Source organism: Artemia franciscana, chromosome 1, assembly GCF_032884065.1.
Source record: "Artemia franciscana chromosome 1, ASM3288406v1, whole genome shotgun sequence".
In the NCBI taxonomy this organism is placed as follows: Eukaryota; Metazoa; Arthropoda; class Branchiopoda; order Anostraca; family Artemiidae; genus Artemia; species Artemia franciscana.
In genome coordinates, this window is record NC_088863.1 from 65,040,081 (window position 1) to 65,062,676 (window position 22,596).

Here is a 22,596-nt window from a genome sequence, read left to right on the forward strand (position 1 = left end):
AAGCGTGCAGTTAGCTAAACCGCCGTTAATAATGCTACGGCTAACAACAATTCCGATTGAACTTCTCGGCAAAATAAAAAGATAATTAACTTTTCAACAAATTCTGCAGGAGATGTATTTCACAAATCATGTTCCTTCATCCCTGCTTCCTATTTGTTTCTTTGCTGTATTAGGACGATAATTTTTCTGTTTATTTCATGGATTTTTTTTTTCCCAAACCTTCTGTGATAGTTGCGTAGTCTAGTTTTTCTGTTGGTTTACTATTTGGATAGCAATAAATCTTTTGCCATAGCGTTCCAAGGTGATTAGTTATCCCAAAAATGTAGAAACTAATCATAGAAGAGAAAAGTTTTGAAACTATGTGGAAGAAATACAAAGTGTGAAAATTTTGACGTTAGTTTATCATATAACATAGCGTGACGCCCTTTTTGGACCACATGAATGTCTTTATTCTCCTGTTTGTATTTTTTTTCAGATGTAGGCTACTTTAAATGTACTAACTGCCTAAGCTTGAATCTGAACAAGAAAATACATTAACTAATAGTATTTACATTATTTGTGAGTCACCATACAAGTAGGATTAATTATTTTTCATTGCTTTTACTCTCTGAAATCTGCCGAATTGAATTTCAGACGTATTTAATAAATCATTCTTCTGTGGACCCTTTAGTCGCAAAAAGAACCCACCTCACCTTATTTTCAGTTTGTTGTTTTGCAAAAAAAAAAAAATTGGATTCAAATTAAAGTCTGTTTTAGTTGTGGGCTGTATTGCAAATCTGGTAAATAAATAGCTGAGTTATTTTGGTCCCCAGATATAGGCAATTAGGCACCTTGCCTAATTTGTTATCCTCAAACCTGGGGCTGTTTCGACTGTATAAACTAAATGTTTATGTGTATCATATCGTTCGACTAGCAATATGAGTAGATTGACTATCAAGTCATTTCAGTCTTATAAAGAAGGGGGAGGGGTAGTAGATTTCAGCATTATAAAGTGCATGGTAGAAGGGTTCACTACCCTTCATAAAATTTTTTTGTTTGGATGAAAATTACAGTGGAATTTTTATTTCCTAACTAAGGAGTCCCTCCTAGATTTTTAGAGCCAGCAATTCCATACAAAGGGACCGGGAAATAAATAAAAAAAGCCTCCATTACTTTGCTATATCAATGCTTGCTGCATTGACACTGAAAATAACCTTATTAAGTCTTTCAAAAATTAGCTGTAAAGAATATTTTTCAAAGCCCTTTTTCACCAAAAAAAAGGATTTTCTCAATTATAATCTGGTTCTAGCATCTTAAGCTCTTCAGTAACACTTTATTTGATTTTTTTTTATTTTTCGTCAGCCTAACGAGGGTCAGTCAAAAATTTACAAAAATATTGAATATTTCAAAAATTAAAGCGAAATCAATCAGATCTGCAGGTGGTGGTTGTTTCAATATCTTTTTCTGTGTCTTCTTCGCTTCTTTTACGATTTTGATTTTGTGAAGATCTAGTAGAAATAGTCGTCTGAAAAAAAAAGGAATTTTAATTTCATAATCAATGCATTGTAAGAACCAATCTTTCCCCCAATACACAAACAAATTGTTTGTCCTTCTTATTCAATAGTTTATGCTAACTTTTAACCTAACCTAAACCCCATTATTAAAGAAGTAGTTGTCTATCTTAGCGAACAAAGGGAACGGAGCACAACAGTATAAAGTATAAGTACAACAGTGTTGTACTTATACAGTGTTGTACTTATGTACTTATACTTATACTTATGTACAGTGTTGTACAAGTATAAGTACAACAGTGAGTATAAGCACAACAGTGTTGCTTTAATGAGGAATAATACATATTCATGAAAAACGCTAGTAGCCTAAACTTTGGATTTAAACGTTAGTAAAATTTGGATCTGATTTTGATTGCATAGAGTAGTTTTAAAGACTTTTTATTATATATGTTGACACCTAATAGCACGTTATCTATCATCTTAACACCCAGGAGCCCTAGCCTTCCCCATTATTCCAACGAAGTTAAAGAAAAAGTACCTCAGAGGTCTTCCTTACAAGCTATAAAATGCCTTTTGTTCGGGCACTAAGCTATGTCAGTTAGAGTCAGAACCCTAGAAAAATGTTGTACCTTATATTCATAATTGACATCACATTCAACCCCTTGCATTGCTCATTAGCGTTAAGTCGGCAAAGGCCACGCAGAGGCAATATAACTGCCTATAGGCAATTAGCTAATGCATCCAAAACGAACCACTGTTTTGCTTAAGGCCGTGATTAAGTGAACTGATGGAACTCGAAAATCCCACGTTAAATTGAAAATTTATATTTAAAAAGTACTCAAGTATTCATTAATACACAACCATTTTTTTTCAAACTAAATTAATCAAAACTTTTTAACCAGTGATTTCTTGATGAAAAGACTTAAAACTCAATGGCTTGTGAGAATCTTTTTAGCCAACCATTAATATATATGATTCTGGTAAAATCAAAATCAATCCACAGTTCAACCCTGTAAACCTAGAAAGGCTAATGGCCGAAAACAAACTCGCAAAATCTGAACCCATTAAATCCGAAAAAATTAAATCTAGGTCAAACCATTAAAGCCTAGAAGGGCTTGCACCCCAAGAGAAACTTAGAAAATCTGAGTCCATTAAATCCGAGAAAACGATAGAAAATCATAAGAACAGTCAATGGCTTGTGAGAAACTGTTTTTACTTTTTTTAGCCAACCATTAAATATATATGACTCTTGTAAAAAAAAAATAAAAAATGAAACCACGGTTCAACCCTGGAAACCTAGTAAGTCTAACGGCCTAAAATGAACTCACAAAATCTGAGCCCAATAAATCAGAAAAAAAAATGAAATCTTGGTCAAACCCTCAAAGCCAAGAAGGACTAGCACCCCAAGAGAAACTTAAAAAATCTGAGTCCGTAGAATCCGAGAAAATGATAGAAAATGAAAACATTTATAATCATGACATATGTAATCACGGTCAAAAACTCAAAACCTAGAATGGGCATCACCCAAGGAGGAGCTCCTGTCAAACCCTCGAAGCCTAGAAGGCTCAGCACATAAGAAAATCTCAGTCAAACCCTCAAAGCCTAGAAGGGCTATCACACCAAGAGAAACTTAGAAAATCTGAGTCAATAAAATCCGAGAAAATAATAGAAAATGAAAACATCTCAAAATCATGACAAATGCAATCACAGTCAAAACTCATTACCTAGAATAGTTACCACCCAAGGGGGAGCTCCGGTCAAACCCTCAAAACCTAGAAGGGTTAGCACATAAGAAAAACTCCTAAAATCTTACCAAATATGTTCTCATCGTATCCATTTTGTTTACATACAAGAAAAATGTTTTAGAAACAAGAAAAAATGTACGCCTTATCTTAAAAACAAGACCCAGACACAAAATGTGGCGAGTAACTCCCTGGAATGCCGTCAGAAAAGGTAAACCAGAAAGTACATAGAACTGCTGGATAGTATCTATCGTCACTAGCACTGTAAGGCTTTTTACTCCTCCCTTCTGCTTATCCCAAGTAGATACTAAAATGACACGCTCCTTCAATCCAATGTAAATACATGTGTCTTCTAAATAAATATCTTGTTGTGCAACATTTTCGTTTGTAATTCAATTTGGCTCTCACAGTGCTTCATTTTGTTCATAATTACACGCAACTGTTCTGTTCCTTTTACTTTTCTGTTGTTTGGATTCATTCACCATTTTCAATAATTCAACATGAAGTCATAAGCAAAGCCAATCGTCGTTGCATATTTATTTCTTCTTCTTTTCTTTGGGTTTTTATTTCCATTTTTTATACCACTCGCACGGGATGAACTCATGTTTCAATAATCCGATTTGAACTTGGAACACAACTCAACGCAGTGTCACGGTTCTTGTTTGATGATGGGTAACGAGGAACTAAATACAAAACTGGAATGACACCCTGGTATGGATACCCTCCTTGTGAGATATAAGGCTACACGTAAATGTGCCAACTGACGGGAATCACTAATCACTTGAAACACTTCAAGGTCTCTGAGCCCAGAAAGGACTTTACAAATCCCTGTCAAAAGGGTGACCGTAAATTAATTAGAAAGAACGGCAATAACAGGATACTATATTGAAATGTCACAATCGTTGAGCATCTTGAATTTGCTATTTATAATTAATACATTAAATTAATACAGTAAATTAATACAGTAATTTAGAAATACAATAAAAAGAAAACAAGAGCTAAGAGCTCAAATGGCGCTTGTGACGAGGCAAGAACAGCTAAGAGCCAAGAGATCATATGGTATGAGCTCTAACAAAATTCTATGAATCAATAGATTGATTTAAAAGGAAAAGAAGAGGCTTAATGCCGGTCAGGATTTAAAATAAGAGCTCTGAGTCATGATGTTCTTCTGAATATCAAAATTCATTAAGATCCGATAACCCACTCGTAAGTTACAAATACCTAATTTTTTCTAATTTTTCCTCTCCATTTAGCCCCGCAGATGGTTGAAACTGGGAAAACAACTTTATTAAGTCAATCTGTGCTACCAATGTTCATCGTCCTCGCACGTCCATAAGCACCTGAATCGCCGAATCGCTGAACCTCTGCCCAAAACTCCCCCAAGGAGAGCGAAGCCAGTACGGTTCTGTCAATTCCGTATCAAGGACATTTGCTTATTCTATCCAACAAGCTTAATCCCGATTCCTTCCCTCCAAGTGTTTTCCAGGATTTCCCCCTCCAATTCCACCCAACATCAAAGATCTGGTTTGGATTTGGAATAAGAGCTCTGAGACATGAATTCCTTCTAAATATCAAATTTCATTAAGATCCGATTACCTATTCGTAAGATAAAAAGACCCCAATTTTCCCATTTTCTAAGAATTCCGGTTCCCCCCTCTAACTCCCCCCAATGTCACAAGATCTGGTCGGAATTTAAAATTGTAGCCTTAAAGCACAAGATCCTTCTAAATATCAAACTTCATTAAGATCTGGTCACCCTTTCGTAAGTTACAAATACCTCAATTTTTAAAATTACCTCCCCCCCCCAACTCCACCAAAGAGAGCAGATCCAGTCTGATTATGTCAGTCACGTGTCTTGGATAGATTTTTAATCTTCCCTTCCAGTTTCATCTTGATCTCACCGCTTTAAGTATTTTCTAAGGTTTCCGGTCTTTCCAACTGCCCCCCTCCCAATTACGTTGGATCCGGTTGAGATCTGAAATAAGAGATCTGAGTTCCGAGTCCTTCCAAATATGAAGTTTCATGAAGATCCGATCACTCCTTCGTAAGCTAAAAATACGTCATTTTTTCTAATTTTCTCAGAATTAACCCCCCACCCTCCAATAGAGCAGATCCGTTCCAATTATTGAAAATAACAGGAAGGGTGTGCGAACTCACAGGAGGGCTGGCCCCCAAACCCCCATTGCACTTCCAGGCTGAAGGGCCAAGAAACGGAGATCAGCACCGCCGGTACGGACTGTGAAGTCTAATGCCGTATCCTTTACCTTTTTTTTACCTTATTTAATTATTTAAGTCACGTATCTACGACTTCTGCTTTTTTTCACGCCAATTTTCATCCCAATACCTCCAATCTAAGCGTTTTCCATGATTTTAAGCTCCCCCACCCCAAAATCCGCCCAATGTCACTAGATCCATTCGGGATTTAAAATAAGAGCTTTAAGACACGATATCCTTCTAAACATCAAATTTCACTTAGATCTGATCACCCGTTTATAAGTTAAAAATACCTCTTTTTTTCTAATTTTTCAGGATTACCACCCCCCCCCCCCCCCACCCAAACTACCCCAAAGAGAGTGGATCCATTCCAGTTATGTCTATCATGTATCTAGGACTTGTGCTTATTTTTTTCCAGCAAGTTTCATCCCGATCCCTCCATTCTAAGTGTTTTCCAAGTTTTAGGTTTCCCCTCCCAACTCCCCCCCCCGCTGTCACCAGATCCGGTCGGTATTTAAAATAAGAGCTCTGACACACGATATCGTTCTAAATATCTAATTTCATTGAGACCCAAACACCCATTTATAAGTTAAAAATACCTCATTTTTCCTAATTTTTCAGAATTACCGCCCCCCCAACTACCCCAAGGAGAGCATATCCATTCCGGTAATGTAAATCATGTATCTAGGACTTTTGCTTATTTTCACCACCAACTTTCATCCCAATCCCTCCAGTCTATGTGTTTTCCAAGTTTTAGGTTTAACCCCTCTCCCACCTGCCAATGTCACCAGATCTGGTCGGCATTTGAAGTAAGAGCTCTGAGAAACGATATCCTTCTAAATATCAAATTTCAATGAGGTCCGATCACCCGTTTGTGAGTTAAAAATACTGCGTTTTTTCTAGTTTTTCAGAATTAACCCCCCCCCCTAATTACCCCAAAGAGAGTGGATCCGTTCCGGTTATGTCAATCATGGATCCAGGACTTGTACTTATTTTTCCCACTAAGTTTCATCCCGATCCCTCCACTCTAAGTGCTTTCCAAGATTTTAGGTTTCCCCCTTCCAACTCCCCCCCCCCGAATGTCACCAGATCCAGTCGGGATTATCAAATTTATTAAGATCTGATCAACCGTTCGTAAGTTAAAAATACTTCTATTTTTCTAATTTTTTTTCAATTTAACGGGCCCCTCAATCCCCTTCAGATGGTCAAATCGGGAAAACGATTATGTCTAATTTAATCTAGTCGGGCTCCTGATACGCCTGCTAAATTTCATCGTCCTAGCTTACCTGGAAGGGCCTAAAGTAGCAAAACCTGGATCGACAGACTGACAGAATTTTCGATTGTTATGTTTCATCACTTAGTTAATACCAAGTGCCATAAGAAAGCAGAAAAGAACCAATAAACAAGGAAATTACGTGGTTAAAATTGGACCCCACCAGAAATCAGGGGGGCATGGCCCCCTACTGCCCCCCTCCCAAATGGTACCACTGCCAGATTATCTGTTAGAAAACAAAGAATACATGAACAATTTCAGATAAAAAACCATAGACAGTGGCTATGTTGATGCAAATATTTTGTCAAATCAAAATATAGCACAACATCAAGACAAAGATGAATTTTGTACAGCCATGAATTTTTTTATTAAACAGAATAGAGCTGACAGACACTTTTATAAAGAGCTAGATCACTTTAATTTAGACGAAGGATATTTATTTGGATAAAATATTATAAAGGCCCCAGGACCATAGAAAAAAGAACTAAACATCTTTCCGTGATTTCAAAGTCACTGGAGGAAGATATATTACTGATTTCCCATCCAAAAAGTGGTTACTATGAGAGAGAAGCTAAGGCGTTTGGACGAATACAAAAATATTCCATTTTCCAAAAAAGTACATCAAGGTAAAATCCTTTGTATAAGGATGCCAAAAATGTGCCAAAAAAATCACCAAAAATACATCGCGCAGAACTTGGACAATAACCAAGACAGACTTACCCCAAGCAGAGGAGGAGAGTTAATTTCCATGGGTATATGGGCGTTGGGAGGTTTGTCAATTTCCGAGAAATAAAATTGCTCTGTGGTATCAATAGTTAATCGTTTTAATTAACATTTATACCCTTTTCGTACTAAAGGCAAAAATTCAAGCACCAAAGTGAAGGTTTTGTTAAATCAGCTGTTTCTAAGATACAGAATTTTCCCTATAACCCCTCTCAGCAATAATTGCCCATGTCTTAGAGATTGCTAGACAAAATAATTGAGTATTTGGGAATAAAACACAGGTAATTCTTTGCTCACATGGCGTATGTCAACGGAAAATTCTAACGAAAGCACTGAGAACAAGCATATACACTGGGCATTCACGCAAGATAAGAACTTTAAGATTGGAGACAAGAACTTTTAGAAAGTACTACAATATGGAACTACATAAACACGAAATGATTATGCGTTTGAGAAAATCAATGGATCCAGTTAAGCAAAACTACAAAAATAAAAAGGCAACTCAGAAAGAAAAATACGATGACAAAGTATAAATAAGACGCAATACATTGTTGGAGATCTTGTATTTGTTCAAAAAACAAATCTGGAGGAAACTAAGAACTATTATTTATCTTTCTTTATTTTTCAATATACATTTCTATTGTTTTTCAATCATTTTCTTATGCTTACATTTTTCTCTTACCATCGTATTTACTATTTTATTTACTGTTTTCCTTGTAATTATTTTCTCTTTGGGAGTAAAGAATAAAGTTCGTGTCTTTGCCTAGTGAGTTTTCTGTCATTTATGTATCTACATCACCTCTCTTCACTCGACCTCAGCGTGGTCTTGATCTATCACTTATATTGGTAGGTAGTAATGTATTAAATCGATTTTCAACGAGGACTGACGCCAATCTCACAAAAAGGAAATCAGATGAATATGAAAGTCGTAGAGTAAATTTTAATGAAATTTTGAATACCTAATAGGACGAACACCGAATATGAATTTTGATAAAAATTTAGATAATGTTATTGATAGTAATTTGTTGAGGGGTTTGGGCTATGGGATGTGGGGGATTGGTGGGAGGATGTCCTCCAGGTTGTGCATTTGAACGCCAAAGGGCTGAATGCTTCCCTGGATGATATACAGCTTATAAGTACGAATTCTTGCCCTGGAATTAATGGCCTATGCAAAACTATATATCTGGTTATAATTCAATATTTATAAATACAAAGATGACAAAAAAGGGTGGGCTAGGATTTCATGTATCGTGTAATCTAGCAGCTGTAAAAAGAGATAATATCTATAAACGTAGCTTGGGTATTTGAATCCCTGTTGATAGCATTGGCTACTAGTTCCTAAAACGAGATTATAATTGGTGAAATATCTAAATCTCCATGAAGATCAATGAAGTAACTGATGGAAATATTAGAGAATGTTCTTGGAAAAGTATTGTCTGCAAAGTCCAAAATTATTTTAATGGTTGATTTTAACGTTGACATGATGGATACGTTATCAGAGTCAGGCTTGTAATATACTGGCACTGGTAATCTCGTCCGGGTTAACTCCCTATATAAATATAACTACACCAATTTCAAACCAATTTACAAACTTAATTGAAACTTTGTTCTCATCTAGAGATTCTGCATGGAATGAAGGGCTACTATCAGATACATCGGATATATTTCCCAGCAGAAATTTTATTTCCAATCCCCCGGCTTTCCCGCCAAATAGTCCCAGACAATAAACCAAGATTCCAATATATACCAGCAAACATCGAAACGCTAAAAAATGATTTATGCACTATGTCATGGGAGCTTGCAATACCTGAGAGGGTGAGCTTAGAAAATTGTAATAAGGTATATGATTTTCTTATGCATTAGTACCGGCAAAAATGTATACATCCTCGCCTAACATCCTAACCAAGTCTTTCTAAAAGATCAACACTCATAGCCCCTCGGACTACAGCTGGAACACTGAAGTCAATAGAAAGGAATAACAACCTTCAGAAGCATTATAGGAATAGACCGAGCGATGCTAAATTAGACGCTTTTAAGCTATACAGGAATATGCTTAAAACACTGATTACTACTCATACTACTGCTACTAATAACTCACTGCAGCACCAAGCCGCCTGATGCCAACACAGCTAAGCACATTCTACCCCTAGCCCAATCTATTCAAGGCCTATGTCTTTAAATACTCCCAGAAAGTTCTCATTTCCTTTAAATCTTGATTTAAGACGTCTTCCCAACCTTGAAAAGGACGACCTGCTTCCGTGTAGCCCCAGACGGTTGGCCAAAAAGGACAATCTTCGGCAATCAGTCATCCTTAATCCGTAAAACATGACATAGCCATCTCAACCTTTCTTTCATTATAGCCCTAGAAAGTGGGTCTGAACCACATTTTTCGTACAACCTACTGTTTGAAATAAGGTCAGTCAGCCAGTTACCCAGAACAATCCGTAGGCAATTTCTCTCGAAAATATCTAGTAAATTTTCATCTGCTTTTCGGAGCACCCATGCTTCAGAGCCATATTTGACCACTGTCATCACTGTAGCTTCCAATACTCTAATCTTGGTTTGCAGACTTATCTTTCTAACTTTTTTAACTGTGATAAAACACCCGGAGCCTTAGCTATTCTGCTTTTAACATCTTCACTATTCCCACCATATTTACTAATAATACTACCAAGGTAAGTAAACTCCCAACCTAAATTATCTTTTCGTTACCCAATGTCACCTTTTCATCTTCTCTTATTCCTAGCCTTACCGACTTAAGTCTTCTTAACAATAATTTTCAAGCCTATTTTAAAACCCTGAGATCACAAAACTTCTAAAAATTCATTCATTTTGCTTATAGTTTCATCTAATATGCTAAAATCATCAACAAAATCTAATTCCAGGAGTGTTCTGCCTCCCCATTTGATTCCATGGTCTCCAATTGCCTTTCATGTGGTCCTTAAGACGAAGTCCATCAAAATGATCCATACAAAAGGGGATAGAACACAACCCTGCTTAACTCCTAATTTAATACAAAACTAGTTGCTAACCTCATTTCCTACCTTAACCGCAGCACTATTATTCTCGTCCATAGCATAAATTACTTTAATGTATTTTTCTGGTATACCATATAAGGATAAGACCTTTGCTAACGCTCTTCTATCAACAGCATGGAAAGCCTGCTCATAATAAATAAAACTGAGGACCTAAGGTGTTTTACAGCGAAGAGACTTTTCATTTATTAACCAAAGAGTGAAAACTTGGTCGACACATCCTGTACCTTTTCTAAAACAGCATATTTCTTCCCTTAAAACTTCGTCTACAGCATCTCTCAGTCTGAAAAGTATCATACTACTCAGAAATTTGCTATCTACAGAGACCAGACCAATGCCTCGATATTTAGAAACTCACTCTTGTCACCTTTCTTATACAGTGGTTTAATTAAGGTTTTCCTAAAATCATTGGATACTTCCCCTATTTCAAAGATCATGTTCATAATCTTCAGTAGCTTATTCCTAACCTTATAGCCACCATATTGAAGAAACTCATTAATCACACTATCAACACCTAGAGCCTTATTATTTTTAATCCTTTTAGTACTGTTTCTAATTCCTCCTCACTAAAAAAAATCTTCTTCCACATCCAAGGTATCCTAAACTTTTTCATTTTCATCTATATCTTTTCCTGCACTGATTCGAAAAGCTAAATTTATATATTTTCCCGAAGGCTTGAGGATGTGGTAAAAATATTATGAAAGCTTGGGATGTAAATAAAGAAGTTACACAACCAAAGGAAAGTTCTCGAAATCTCTCTAAATCTCTTAATGTTTAGAATCAGCTTTTTTCGGATGAAGACCAAGTTGTGTCATCAGATGACCAAACTTTTGGCCGATGTCGGTAAAATAACAGCGTTAGGTGAGGTTTCTTCTTCTAGTTCAGAATCTTGGAAGGAGTTCCTCGGTACTTCCTGCGAAAAGTCGATTGCTCTTGAGTCAGTTGATACCCAGAAATTGATAATAATAATTTCATCACTAAATAAAAATTTCAGCTGGATTTGACCAAACTCCTGCTAAATTAATTAAACAAATTTTTCCGTTAAATATTACACCTCCAAGCCACCTGGTTAACCAGTCATTCAAGATCAAAATATTCTCTCAGCGTCTCAAGTTGGTACGAGTGACAACACTTTTTAAAGGAGATGATCGGGAGGAACCGGCAAACTATAGGCCTATATCTGTTCTTTGTGTTATTTTGAAATTTTAAGTCTATACTAAAGCGTCTGCAGAGTTTCTAGGACGAACGCGAAGATGACTTTCCCTCGGCACCAGTTTGGCTTTCAGGAGGAGTACTCAACAAAACTAGCATGTAATATGCTTCTTCATTTTATAAAACAGTTTCTAGACTCTAGCTTTATCGCTTTGGAAATGTTCCTTGATATAAAGAAAGCTTCTGACAGCCTTACACACGAGATCCTTCTTGGTAAGTTACGGCATCATGGTGTTCGTGGAGAACATCTGTACTGGTTTTCTTCATTTCTAACGAGACCACTCATTGCATTTGAAGCTTCTGAGGAGCATGTTCCTGTTGAATAGGAAGTGCCACAAGGCTCAGTTCCTTGGCCATCCCTTTTTCATATATGTCAGTGACCTCTATTGAGTATATAGCAACCCGTGGTCTAATTTCTGTTGTCAATTGTGCCAGAAAAGAGATACTGAAGTTGGTGCATTAGCCACACATGGTCAGCATGAAGAGCTCTTTGCATTCATTTACAACAGCACCTTGGAGGCTGCAGCAACTGATGAACCATCCCTTATCCTCAAGCTACAACTGATGACATAGAACATATGACAATGGTTTGATGTAAATTTGTTAGCTTTAAATGTAAAAAATTCGTCTTTCCTTATATTCTCCCGTATAGGTAAAAGTTGCCCTTCTGTAACAGAGCTTCATACATCTAGGGGATACATATATCACCCATGTGACTGATTTTTTTCATTTCCTTGGTATTCTTCTAGTTGAAAACCTATTTTACAAGCCGCATATTGAGTCGATGAGGTTAATGGTATTTAAGGCCTTGGAATTATCTGGGAGTTGAGGTGAGTGTTTTCTTTCTCTATCCTTCGTTTATTATACTTCTCTCCTATTTGTCCTTATTTATGTTACTACTCTTCAGTTTGGATGTCTACATTTCCATATTTACTTACACCTTTACATAATCTTCAACTGAAATCAGAAAAAGTTCTGCAGTCTAGCACCCACATTTCTGTTGAACTTATGAAGATATAAGATATTCAAAAGCTACTCATCTCCATGATTGCATTTCAATATTTTAATGGATACCTTCCATCAAGTTTTTCCAGGCTACTTGAACTTGTTAAAAATGCCAAACTAGGAACCAAGATAATGTGCTGGTGCCGTCTACCCTGCCTACGAATTTGGTCTGGCCGTTACTGTCGGATGTCCCTGGAACTCCGCTCCCATTAGGCTTTGACAGTCTTATACCCTAGGGTCTTTCAAAAAACAGTGAAAGAAATTCGATTAAAAATGATTTAGAAAAATTAAATTAGAATAAGATATAATATTGATCAGCGATTTATATTGATTAATTTCGTATATTCCAATTACTTAGAAAGAAGTTTTTTTTTAGTTTTGGGTGGTGTTAGTGTTGATTTCTCGACGTTTATTTGTTTATTCTTTCTTGTTAGCATTTTTTTTTATTGTTGGTGGTGCGGAGACCGGTTTTACTCGGGTGGGAATTGGTGAGTAGAATAAACATAAATAAACTTAACATTTTACATTTTGTTTTTTCCCAAATAACGGGCCATTGAGTCCTTTGAGATATTTTTGCTTATAAATGGAAGTATATTTGTAATAAAAGGAACTTGAACTTGAAGAGAGCCACCAGAACTAACGAAGAAATTTACTTGCCCAAAATGTGGGAAAGAGATACTCACTAATTGTGACACACTCGGTAAGGATTAAGAAAGCAAATCCAAAAGAAACAGATGCGTTGGAAGAAGCTGATAATTCCTACATATTTCATACTTTAGAGCAACCAGTGATTGTATCACAGAAATGATTAGCTGAACAAACGGCAAAACCAATGAAACGGCTGAAAACTAATGAAACAGACAGGTTTCTTAACTTGAAAACGAAGAGTTTTAGAGAAAAGCTGTGTAGAAGGGTTAAAAATTGGAAACCTTTGACAGCAAAGCCAAATTTGCTTGCTCAAGTTAGTACCCCCCCCCAACTACCCCAAAGAGAGTGGATCCGTTACGGTCATGTTGTCAATCATGTATCTAAGACTTGTGCTAATTTTTCCCACCAAGTTTCATCCTGATCCCTCCACTCTAAGTGTTTTCCAAGATTTTAGGTTTCACCCTTCAACTCCCCCTCCCCAAAGTCAACATATTCGGTTGGGATTTAAAATAAGACCTCTGAGAGACAATATCCTTCTAAATATCGAATTTCATTGAGATCATATCACCCGTTCTGAAAATTTATTTCTCTTAAGTGTTACTTGTTGCCAAAAACTCCATTTTTTGGAGTTTAGAATACTATTAGCCCTATTAGCCTTCAATTAGTTTAGCACGACTAATTATTCAGCAAAATTGCAGGTTGTCTTAGGGAAACTTCGAGCGAGAAGCAAAATATTACCTACATTTCATGCCATATTTTCGATAAATAAAAAAACAAAAAAAAAAACAACAGGATTAGGAGTAGAAACCTGAAGAAAATAAAAGCCTGATAGAGCAAGTAAACAATATAAGAATAATTTATAAGGCTCTCAGTACTTTTTTATTATCAGCCACAAAATTAACGAATTTACTGCACAATTTTAATCCTCAAAAAACTCAAAGACTCAAAGTAGAGCGCTAGTGTTTCAGAATTCTAAAAAAGAACAAGAGCTAAGAGCTCATATGGCACTTGTGACCATGCGAATAAATATCAAAATTCATTAAGATCCGATCACCCACTCGTAAGTTATAAATACCTGATTTTTTCAAATTTTTCCTCTCCCTATAGCCTCCCAGATGGTCGAATCTCGGAAAACGACTATTCAAGTCAAATTTTGCAGCTCCCTGACACGCCTACCAATTTTCATCGTCCTAGCACGTCAAGAAGCACCAAAATCGCCAAATCACAGAGCCCCTCCTTCCAACTCCTCCAAAGAGAGCGAATCCAGTACGATTCTGTCAATCACGTATCAAGGACATTTGTTTATTCAATCCACCAACCTTCATCCCGATTCCTTTACTCCAAGTGTTTTTCCAAGATTTCCCCCTCCAACTCCCCCCAATGTCAAAGGATCTGGTTGGGATTTGAAATAAGAGCTCTGAGACATGAATTCCTTCTAAAAATACGCAAATTTCATTAAGATCCGATCAGCTATTCGTAAGATAAAAATACGCAAATTTTCACGTTTTCCAAGAATTCTGGTTTCCCCCTCCAACTCCCCCCAATGTCACAGGATCTGGTCGGAATTAAAAATTAGAACTTTTAAGCACAAGATTCTTCTAAATATCAAATTTCATTAAGATCTGGTCACCCTTTCGTAAGTTACAAAATACCTAAATTTTCGAAATTACCCCCCCCCCCCTTTCACCAAAGAGAGCAGATCCGGTCCGGTTATGTCACTCACAATTTCTAAGATATCCGGTCCCCCCAACTGCCCCCCCCCCCCCCAATTACGCTTGATCTGGTTGAGATTTAAAATAAGAGATCTGAGTTACCAGGTCCTTCGAAGTATAATGTTTCATGAAGACCCGATCACTCCTTTGTAAGTTAAAAATACGTAATTTTTTCTTATTTTTCAGGATTAAACCCCCCTCATAGAGCGGATCCGTTCCAATTATGTAAATCACGTATGTAAGACTTCTGCTTATTTTTCCCACCAAGCTTCATCCCGATCCCTCCAATCTAAGCGTTTTCCATGATTTTAGGTTCCCCCGCCCCAAACTTCCCCCAATGTCACCAAATCCGGTCAGGATTTAAAATAAGAGCTTTGAGACATGATATCCTTCTAAATATCAAATTTCATTGAGATCCGATCACCCGTTCGTAAGTTAAAAATACCTCATTTTTTCTAATTTTTCAGAATTAACCCCTCTCCCAACTACCCCAAAGAGAGCGGATCCGTTCCAATTATGTCAATCATTCGTCTAGGACTTGTGCTTAGTTTTTCCACCAAGTTTTATCCCGATCCCTCTACATTAAGTGTTTTCCAAGATTTTAGTTTTCCCCCTCCGAAACCCCCACCCAATGTCAACAAATCCAGTCGGGATTTAAAATAAGAGCTCTGAGACACGTTATCCTTCTAAATACCATATTTCATTGAGATCAGATCACCCGTTCGTAAGTTAAAAATACCTCATTTTTTCTAATTCTTTTCAGAACTACCCCCCCCCCCCCAAAAAAAAAAAACTACCCCAAAGAGAGCTGATCCGTTCCAATTATTTCAATCATGTATCTAGGACTTTGTTGATTTTTCCCACCAAGTTTCATCTCGATCCCTCCACTCTCAAGTGTTTTTCAAGATTTTAGGTTTCCCCCTCCCAAATCCCCTCAATATCACCAGATCCAGTCGGGATTTAAAATAAAAGCTCTGAGACACAATATCCTTCAAAAACTCCATGTTTCATTAAGATCTGAACAACCGTTCGTAAGTTAAAAATACTTCAATTTTTCAATTTTTTCCGAATTAACGGGCTTCCCACTCCCCCCCCCCCGATGGTCAAATCAAAAAAAAGACTATTTCTAACTTAATCCGGTCCGGTTACACCTGCCAAATTTTGTCATCCGAGCCTACCTGGAAGTGCCTGAAGTAGCAAAACGACGGATCTACATACCGACAGAATTTGCAATTACTATATGTCACTTAATACCAAGTGCCACAAAAACAAGAGCTAGGAGCTCATATGACATTTGTGACGAGGCAAGAAGAGCTAAGAGCCAAAAGATCAAATGGTATGAGCTCTAACAAAATTCTACGAATCAATAGATTTATTTAAAAGAAAAATAAGAGGCTTAATGCGGTCAGGATTTAAAATAAGAGCTTTGAGTCATGATGTCCTTCTGAATATCAAAATACATTAAGATCTGATAACCCACTCGTAAGTTACAAATACCTAATTTTTTCTCTCCCTTTAGCCCCCCAGATGGTCGAATCTGGGAAGATGAGTTTATAAAGTCAATTTGTGCAGGTCCATGATATGCCTACCGATTTTCATCGTCCTAGCACGTCCAGAAGCACCTGACTCAAAGATTCACAGAACCACTGCCCCCAAGTCCCCCAAAGAGAGTGAATCCAATACAGTTCCGTCAATCACGTATCAAGGACATTTGCTTTTTCCATCCACCAAGCTTCATCCCGATTCTTCCACTCCAAGTGTTTTCCAAGATATCCCCTCCAACTCCCCCAATGTCAAAGATCTGGTCGGGATTTAAAATAAGAGCTCTGAGACATGAATTCCTTCTAAGTATCGAAAATCATTAAGATCCCATCACCTATTCGTAAGATAGAAATTCCCAAATTTTCCCGTTTTCCAAGAATTACGGTTTCCCCCTCTAACTCACTCCAATGTCACAGGATCTGGTTAGAATTTAAAATTAGAGCTTTAAAGCACAAGATCTTTCTAAATATAAAATTTCATTAAGATCTGGTCACCCTTTCGTAAGTCACCAATACCTCAATTTTCAAAATTACCCCCCCCCCCCACCATCCCAACTCCACCAAAGAGAGCAGATCCGGTCCGATTATGTCAGTCACGTATCTAAGACAGGTTTTTATTCTTACCATCAAGTTTCATCCTTATCTCACCACTTTAAGTATTTTCTAAGACTTCCGGTCCCCCCCCCCCAGCTGCCCTCCCCCCAATTAAGCTGGATCCAGTTGAGATTTAAAATAAGAGATTTGAGTTACAAGGTCCTTCCGATCACTGCTTCGTAAGTTAAAAACACGTTATTTTTGTCTAATTCTTCAGAATTAACCCCCTCCCCAATAGAACAGATTCGTTCCAATTTTATAAATCACGTATCTAAGACTTCTGCTTATTTTTTCCACCAAGTTTCATCCCGATACCTTCAATCTAAGTGTTTTTCATAATTTTAGGTTCCCCCACCCCAAACTCCCCTGATGTCACCAGATCCGGTCGGGATTTATAATAAAAGCTCTCAGACACGATATCCTTCTGAATATCAAAGTTCATTGAGATCCGATCACCCGTTCGCAATTTTTTTTAATTTTCATAATAACCCCCCCCCCTCCCCAAACTACCCCAAAGAGAGCGGATCCGTTCTGGTTATATCAATTATGCATCTAGGACTTGTGCTTATTTTCCCCACCAAGTTTTACCCCGATCCCTCCACTCTAAGTGTTTTCCAAGTTTTAGGTTTCTCCCTCCCAACTCCCCACAATGTCACCAGATTCGGTTGGCATTCAAAGTAAGAGCTCCGAGAAACGATATCCTTCTAAATATCAAAATTAATTGAGATCCGATCACCCGTTCCTAAGTTAAAAATACCGCATTTTTTCTAATTTTTCAGAATTAACCCCCCCCCCCTCCTTCTCAACTACCCCAAAGAGATCTGATCCGTTCTGGATATATCAATAATGTATCAAAGACCTCTGTCCTTTTCCCACTAACTTTCATCCCGATCCCTCCACTCTGTGTTTTCCAAGATTTTAGGTTTCCCCCTTCCAACTCCCACCTAATATCACCAGATCCGGTCGGGCTTTAAAATAAAGCTTTGAGATACTATATCATTCCAAACATCAAATTTCATTAAGATCTGATAAACCGTTCGTAAGTCAAAAATATTTCAGTTTTTCTTTTTTTTTCCAAATTAACGGGCCCTCGTTCCCCCCCAGATGTTCAAATCGGGAAAAAGACTATTTTTCATTTAATCTGGTCCAGTCCCTGATGCACCTGCCAAATTTCGTTGTCCCAGCTTACCTGAAAGTGCCTAAAGTAGCAAAACCGGGACCGATAGACCGACAGAATTTCCGATTACTATACGTCGCTTGGTTAACACCAAGTGCCATAAGAACTGCTGTTGAGCCTTGCAGATGCTTCTTATGGTGATCAAGCATCAAATAAATACTAGACAGTACGACAAGAACGTCTTTATGTTCATAAAAAAACTTAATCAGATCTAGTTTTCAAGCTACAAGTTTAATTTTAATTTAATTTTTGCAATACAAACAAGTTTTTAATGTATTTTCAAGAACTAGGTTTTAGCAAATCGAATTACCGATTTTTTTTTAACCCAGAACCTAAAGGTTGACCTTGCTCAAAGTACGTCAGTAACAAGCAGGAATTAGTGAGAATATAACTAGCAAATTAAAGACTGACAAGTTTGATCAAACCAGATACATTTTAGGCCTAAGATGCATGATCAGAATGCTTATAGCCTAATTGGCTTAAATAAACTGTTGTAATATTTAGTGTTAAAGTGAAATTATGTGGTTAAAATGAACCAAGAGCAAAGAGCAAATATTCCACTTGTGATGATGTTGGAAGAGCCAAGAGCTCGAATGGCATGAGCTCTAGCAAAATTCTAAGAATCGAAAGATTAATTTAAAAGGGGAATCAGAGGCTTAATACTGGTCAGGATTTAAAATAAGAGCTCTGAGACACAAAGTCCTTCTATATATCAAAACTCGTTAGTATCCGATCAACCATTCGTATGGTAAAAATAACACATCAACCCTTCCCCTTCCAGTCTCCCTTCAACCCTTCAGATGGTCGAATAGGGAAAAGTTACTATATCAAGTCAATTTGTGCTGGTCTCTGACACGCTTACCAATTTTTAACCTCAAAGCACGTCCAGAAGCACTGAACTTGTGAAAGCACTGTTTCCCCCTAGCTCACCAAAAGAGAATGGATCCAGTCCGGTTACGTGAATCATGTATCTATGACATTTGCTTATTGTACCCACCAAGTTTCATCCCGATCTCTAAACTCTAATCGTTTTCCAAGATTTCAGGTTCCCCCTCCAACTCACCAAACGTAACCAGATATGGTCGGGATTTAAAATAAGAGGTCTGAGACATAAATATCTCTTAAATACAAGATTTCATTAAGGTCCAGTCAGTTGTTCGTAAATTAAAAATAATTGAATTTTTCCAATACTTCCTAATATGAAACCCCTCAACTCCCCCAAAGAAAGTGGATTTGATTCGGATAATTCGATCATATATCTAGAATTTTTTTTTTATTCCTATCACCAAGTTTCATACCAATCTCTCCACTCTAAGTGTTTTCCAAAATATCTATTTTTCCCCTCCAACTCTCCAATATCACTGGATACGGTCTGGATTTAAAACAAAAGCTCTGAGACACGATGTCCTTCTGTAAATAAAAATTTCATCACCCGCTTGTAAGTTAAAATATCTCATTTTTTCTAATCTTTCCAAATTAACACCTCCCCCCAAATGACTGAATAGGTAAAATGACTATTTCTAATTAAATCTGGTCTGGTCCCTGATACCCTTGCCAAATTTCACCGTCCTAGCTTATGTGAAAGTGACTAAACTAGCAAAACTAGGACCAACAGACAGAACACCCGAATTTGCGGTCACTAATTGTCGCTTGGTAAGTACTGAGCCATAAAAATATACACACTGAGATATACAATAAGGTATTGACCGACACAGACTAATGGATAAAAACATACAGACACACGAAGAGACACATTTACAGACGGACCAAAAGACAAATAGACAGAAGGACAATAAGACACATACCACGCTTACAGAAAGAGACACAGATTGACAGAAAAAATCACATAGATAGACACAGAGATTCACAGACAGACATACGAAAATACAAACGGACATAAAGAGAGGCAGAAGAAAGATACAATGGCAGACTTACGGGTACACAGAAACACAAGCATACAAAAACAAAAATAAACGCAGAGGCAAACACACACAAAGCAAAAAACAGACACACAGAAATTAGGACGCATAGACAGACATATAGAATGAAAAATGATGCATAGACACACAGACAGATTGACAATAAGACCCAGGGACGGATGGAAAAAGGTATATAGACACGGCAACAGACGGACAAAAGGACACACAAAAACACAGGCAGATGGACAAAATACACAAAGTCGATTTTAGATATCAACATAAATAATTTTTTACCTTAGTTATATTATAGTAACTGACTTTAAGCTAGGTTTGTTTGGGGTCGGCAAGGGCCCAGCACGCTTATTAAATTTCGATAGAAATATATTCTATAAATTTCAATAAATCCAATGCAAAAACTCAGTACCGAGATAAAAAAGGATAGCTCTCTCACAGATCCGGTTGACCTCATACTACTTCTGTTTGTGTCTGACGTATTATGTGAATGCAAGAATTCCACTTTACCAATTTTCTTAATGATAATTTGTTTAAGGGGTGACTAGACCTAGAACCGTGCAACTGCTTTATCTGTCAAGAGAAGTGTATTTAGCATGAAGAGTATTAAAGAATATTTTTAAAGTGCGGCTTTAAAGAACATGATAGCATTAAAATTAAATACAATTATTAACCAATAGCTAATTTTGGCAATTCATAAGCGATGCAGCATTTAAGCCACTTGATGCTTCTAAGAATAGCAAACTTAAATTAGAGTCTATCGTCTTTCATGCACATATCTATCAATTATCTATAACTCAACATGTTATCACTTATATCAATATTTATCACCTTAAGTTAAAGCTAAACAGCTAAAGTAAAAGGCTTGGAATAGGTAACAGAAAGAATTATGGTAATTCAACAAGAGCTAAGAGCTCATATGGCACTTGTGACGAGGCAAGAAGAGCTAAGAGCCAAGAGATCATATGGTATGAATTCTAGAAAAATTCTATGAATCAATAGATTGATTTAAAAGGAAAATAAGAGGCTTAATGTCGGTCAGGATTTAAAATAAAAGCTCTGAGTCATGATGGCCTTCTAAATATCAAAATTCATTAAGATCCGATCACACACTCGTATGTTATAAATACCAAATTTTGTCCAATTTTTCCTCTCCCTTTAGACCCCCTCGAATCTGGTCGAATCTGGGAAAACGACTTTATCAAGTCAATTTGTGCAGCTCCATGACACGCCTACCAGTTTTCATCGTCCTAGCACGTCCAAAAGCACCCAACTCGCCAAATCACTGAACCCCTCCCCCCAACTCCCCCAAAGAGAGCGAATCTAGTACGGTTCCGTCAATCACGTATCAAGGACATTTACTTATTCTATCCAACAAGCTTCATTCTGATTCCTCCACTTCAAGTGTTTTCCAAGATTTCCCCCTCCACCTCCCCCAATGTCAAAAGATCTGCTCGGGATTTGAAATAAGAGCTCTGAGACATGAATTCCCTCTAAATATAAAATTTCATTAAGATCCGATCACCTATTCGTAAGATAAAAATACCCAATTTTCACATTTTCCAGGAATTCCGGTATCTCCCTCCAACTCCCCCCAATGTCACTGGACCTGGTCAGAATTTGAAATTAGAGCTTTAAATCGCAAGACCCATCAAAATATCAAATTTCATTAAGATCTGGTCACCTTTTCGTAAGTTACAAATACGTCAATTTTCAAAATCCCCCCCCCCTAACTCCACCAGAGAGCAGATCTGGTCTGATTATGTCAGTCACGTGTCTTAGATAGGTTTTTATTCTTTCCATCCAGTTTCATCCTGATCTTACCGCTTTAAGTATTTTTTAAGATTTCCGGTTCCCCTCAACCCCTCCTCCCCCATTTACGCTGGATCCGGTTGAGATTTAAATTAAGCGATTTAAGTCACGAGGTCCTTTTAAATATGAAGTTTCATGAAGATTCAATCAGTCCTTCGTAAGCTAAAAATACGTTATTTTTTCTTGTTTTCAGAATTAACCCCCCCCCTCCCAATACAGCGGATCCGTTCCAATCATGTAAATCACGTATCTAAGACTTGTGCTTATTTTTCCCACCAGGTTTCATCCTGAAACCTCCAATCTAAGCATTTCCATGATTTTAGGTTCCTCCGCCCCAAACTCCTTTCAAAGTCACCAGATCCAATCGGAACTTAAAACAAGAGCTTTGAGACGCGATATCCTTCTACATATCAAATTTCATTGAGATCCGATCGCCCGTTCGCAAGTTAAAAATACCTCATTTTTCAAAATTTTTCAGAATTACCCC

General features: G+C 37.2%; 1 protein-coding gene across 1 annotated transcript in view; it reads right to left on the reverse strand.

The window, feature by feature from the left end:
- Nucleotides 1–1,311: 1,311 nt before the first annotated feature.
- Nucleotides 1,312–22,596, reverse strand: part of LOC136032931 (uncharacterized) — an 84,503-nt gene continuing 63,218 nt past the window's right edge. Inside the window, exon 5 of the mRNA XM_065713403.1 lies at nt 1,312–1,504. Coding sequence (XP_065569475.1) covers nt 1,403–1,504 — 102 coding nt within the window. The 3' untranslated portion in view covers nt 1,312–1,402. The remainder of the gene's footprint in view (nt 1,505–22,596) is intronic.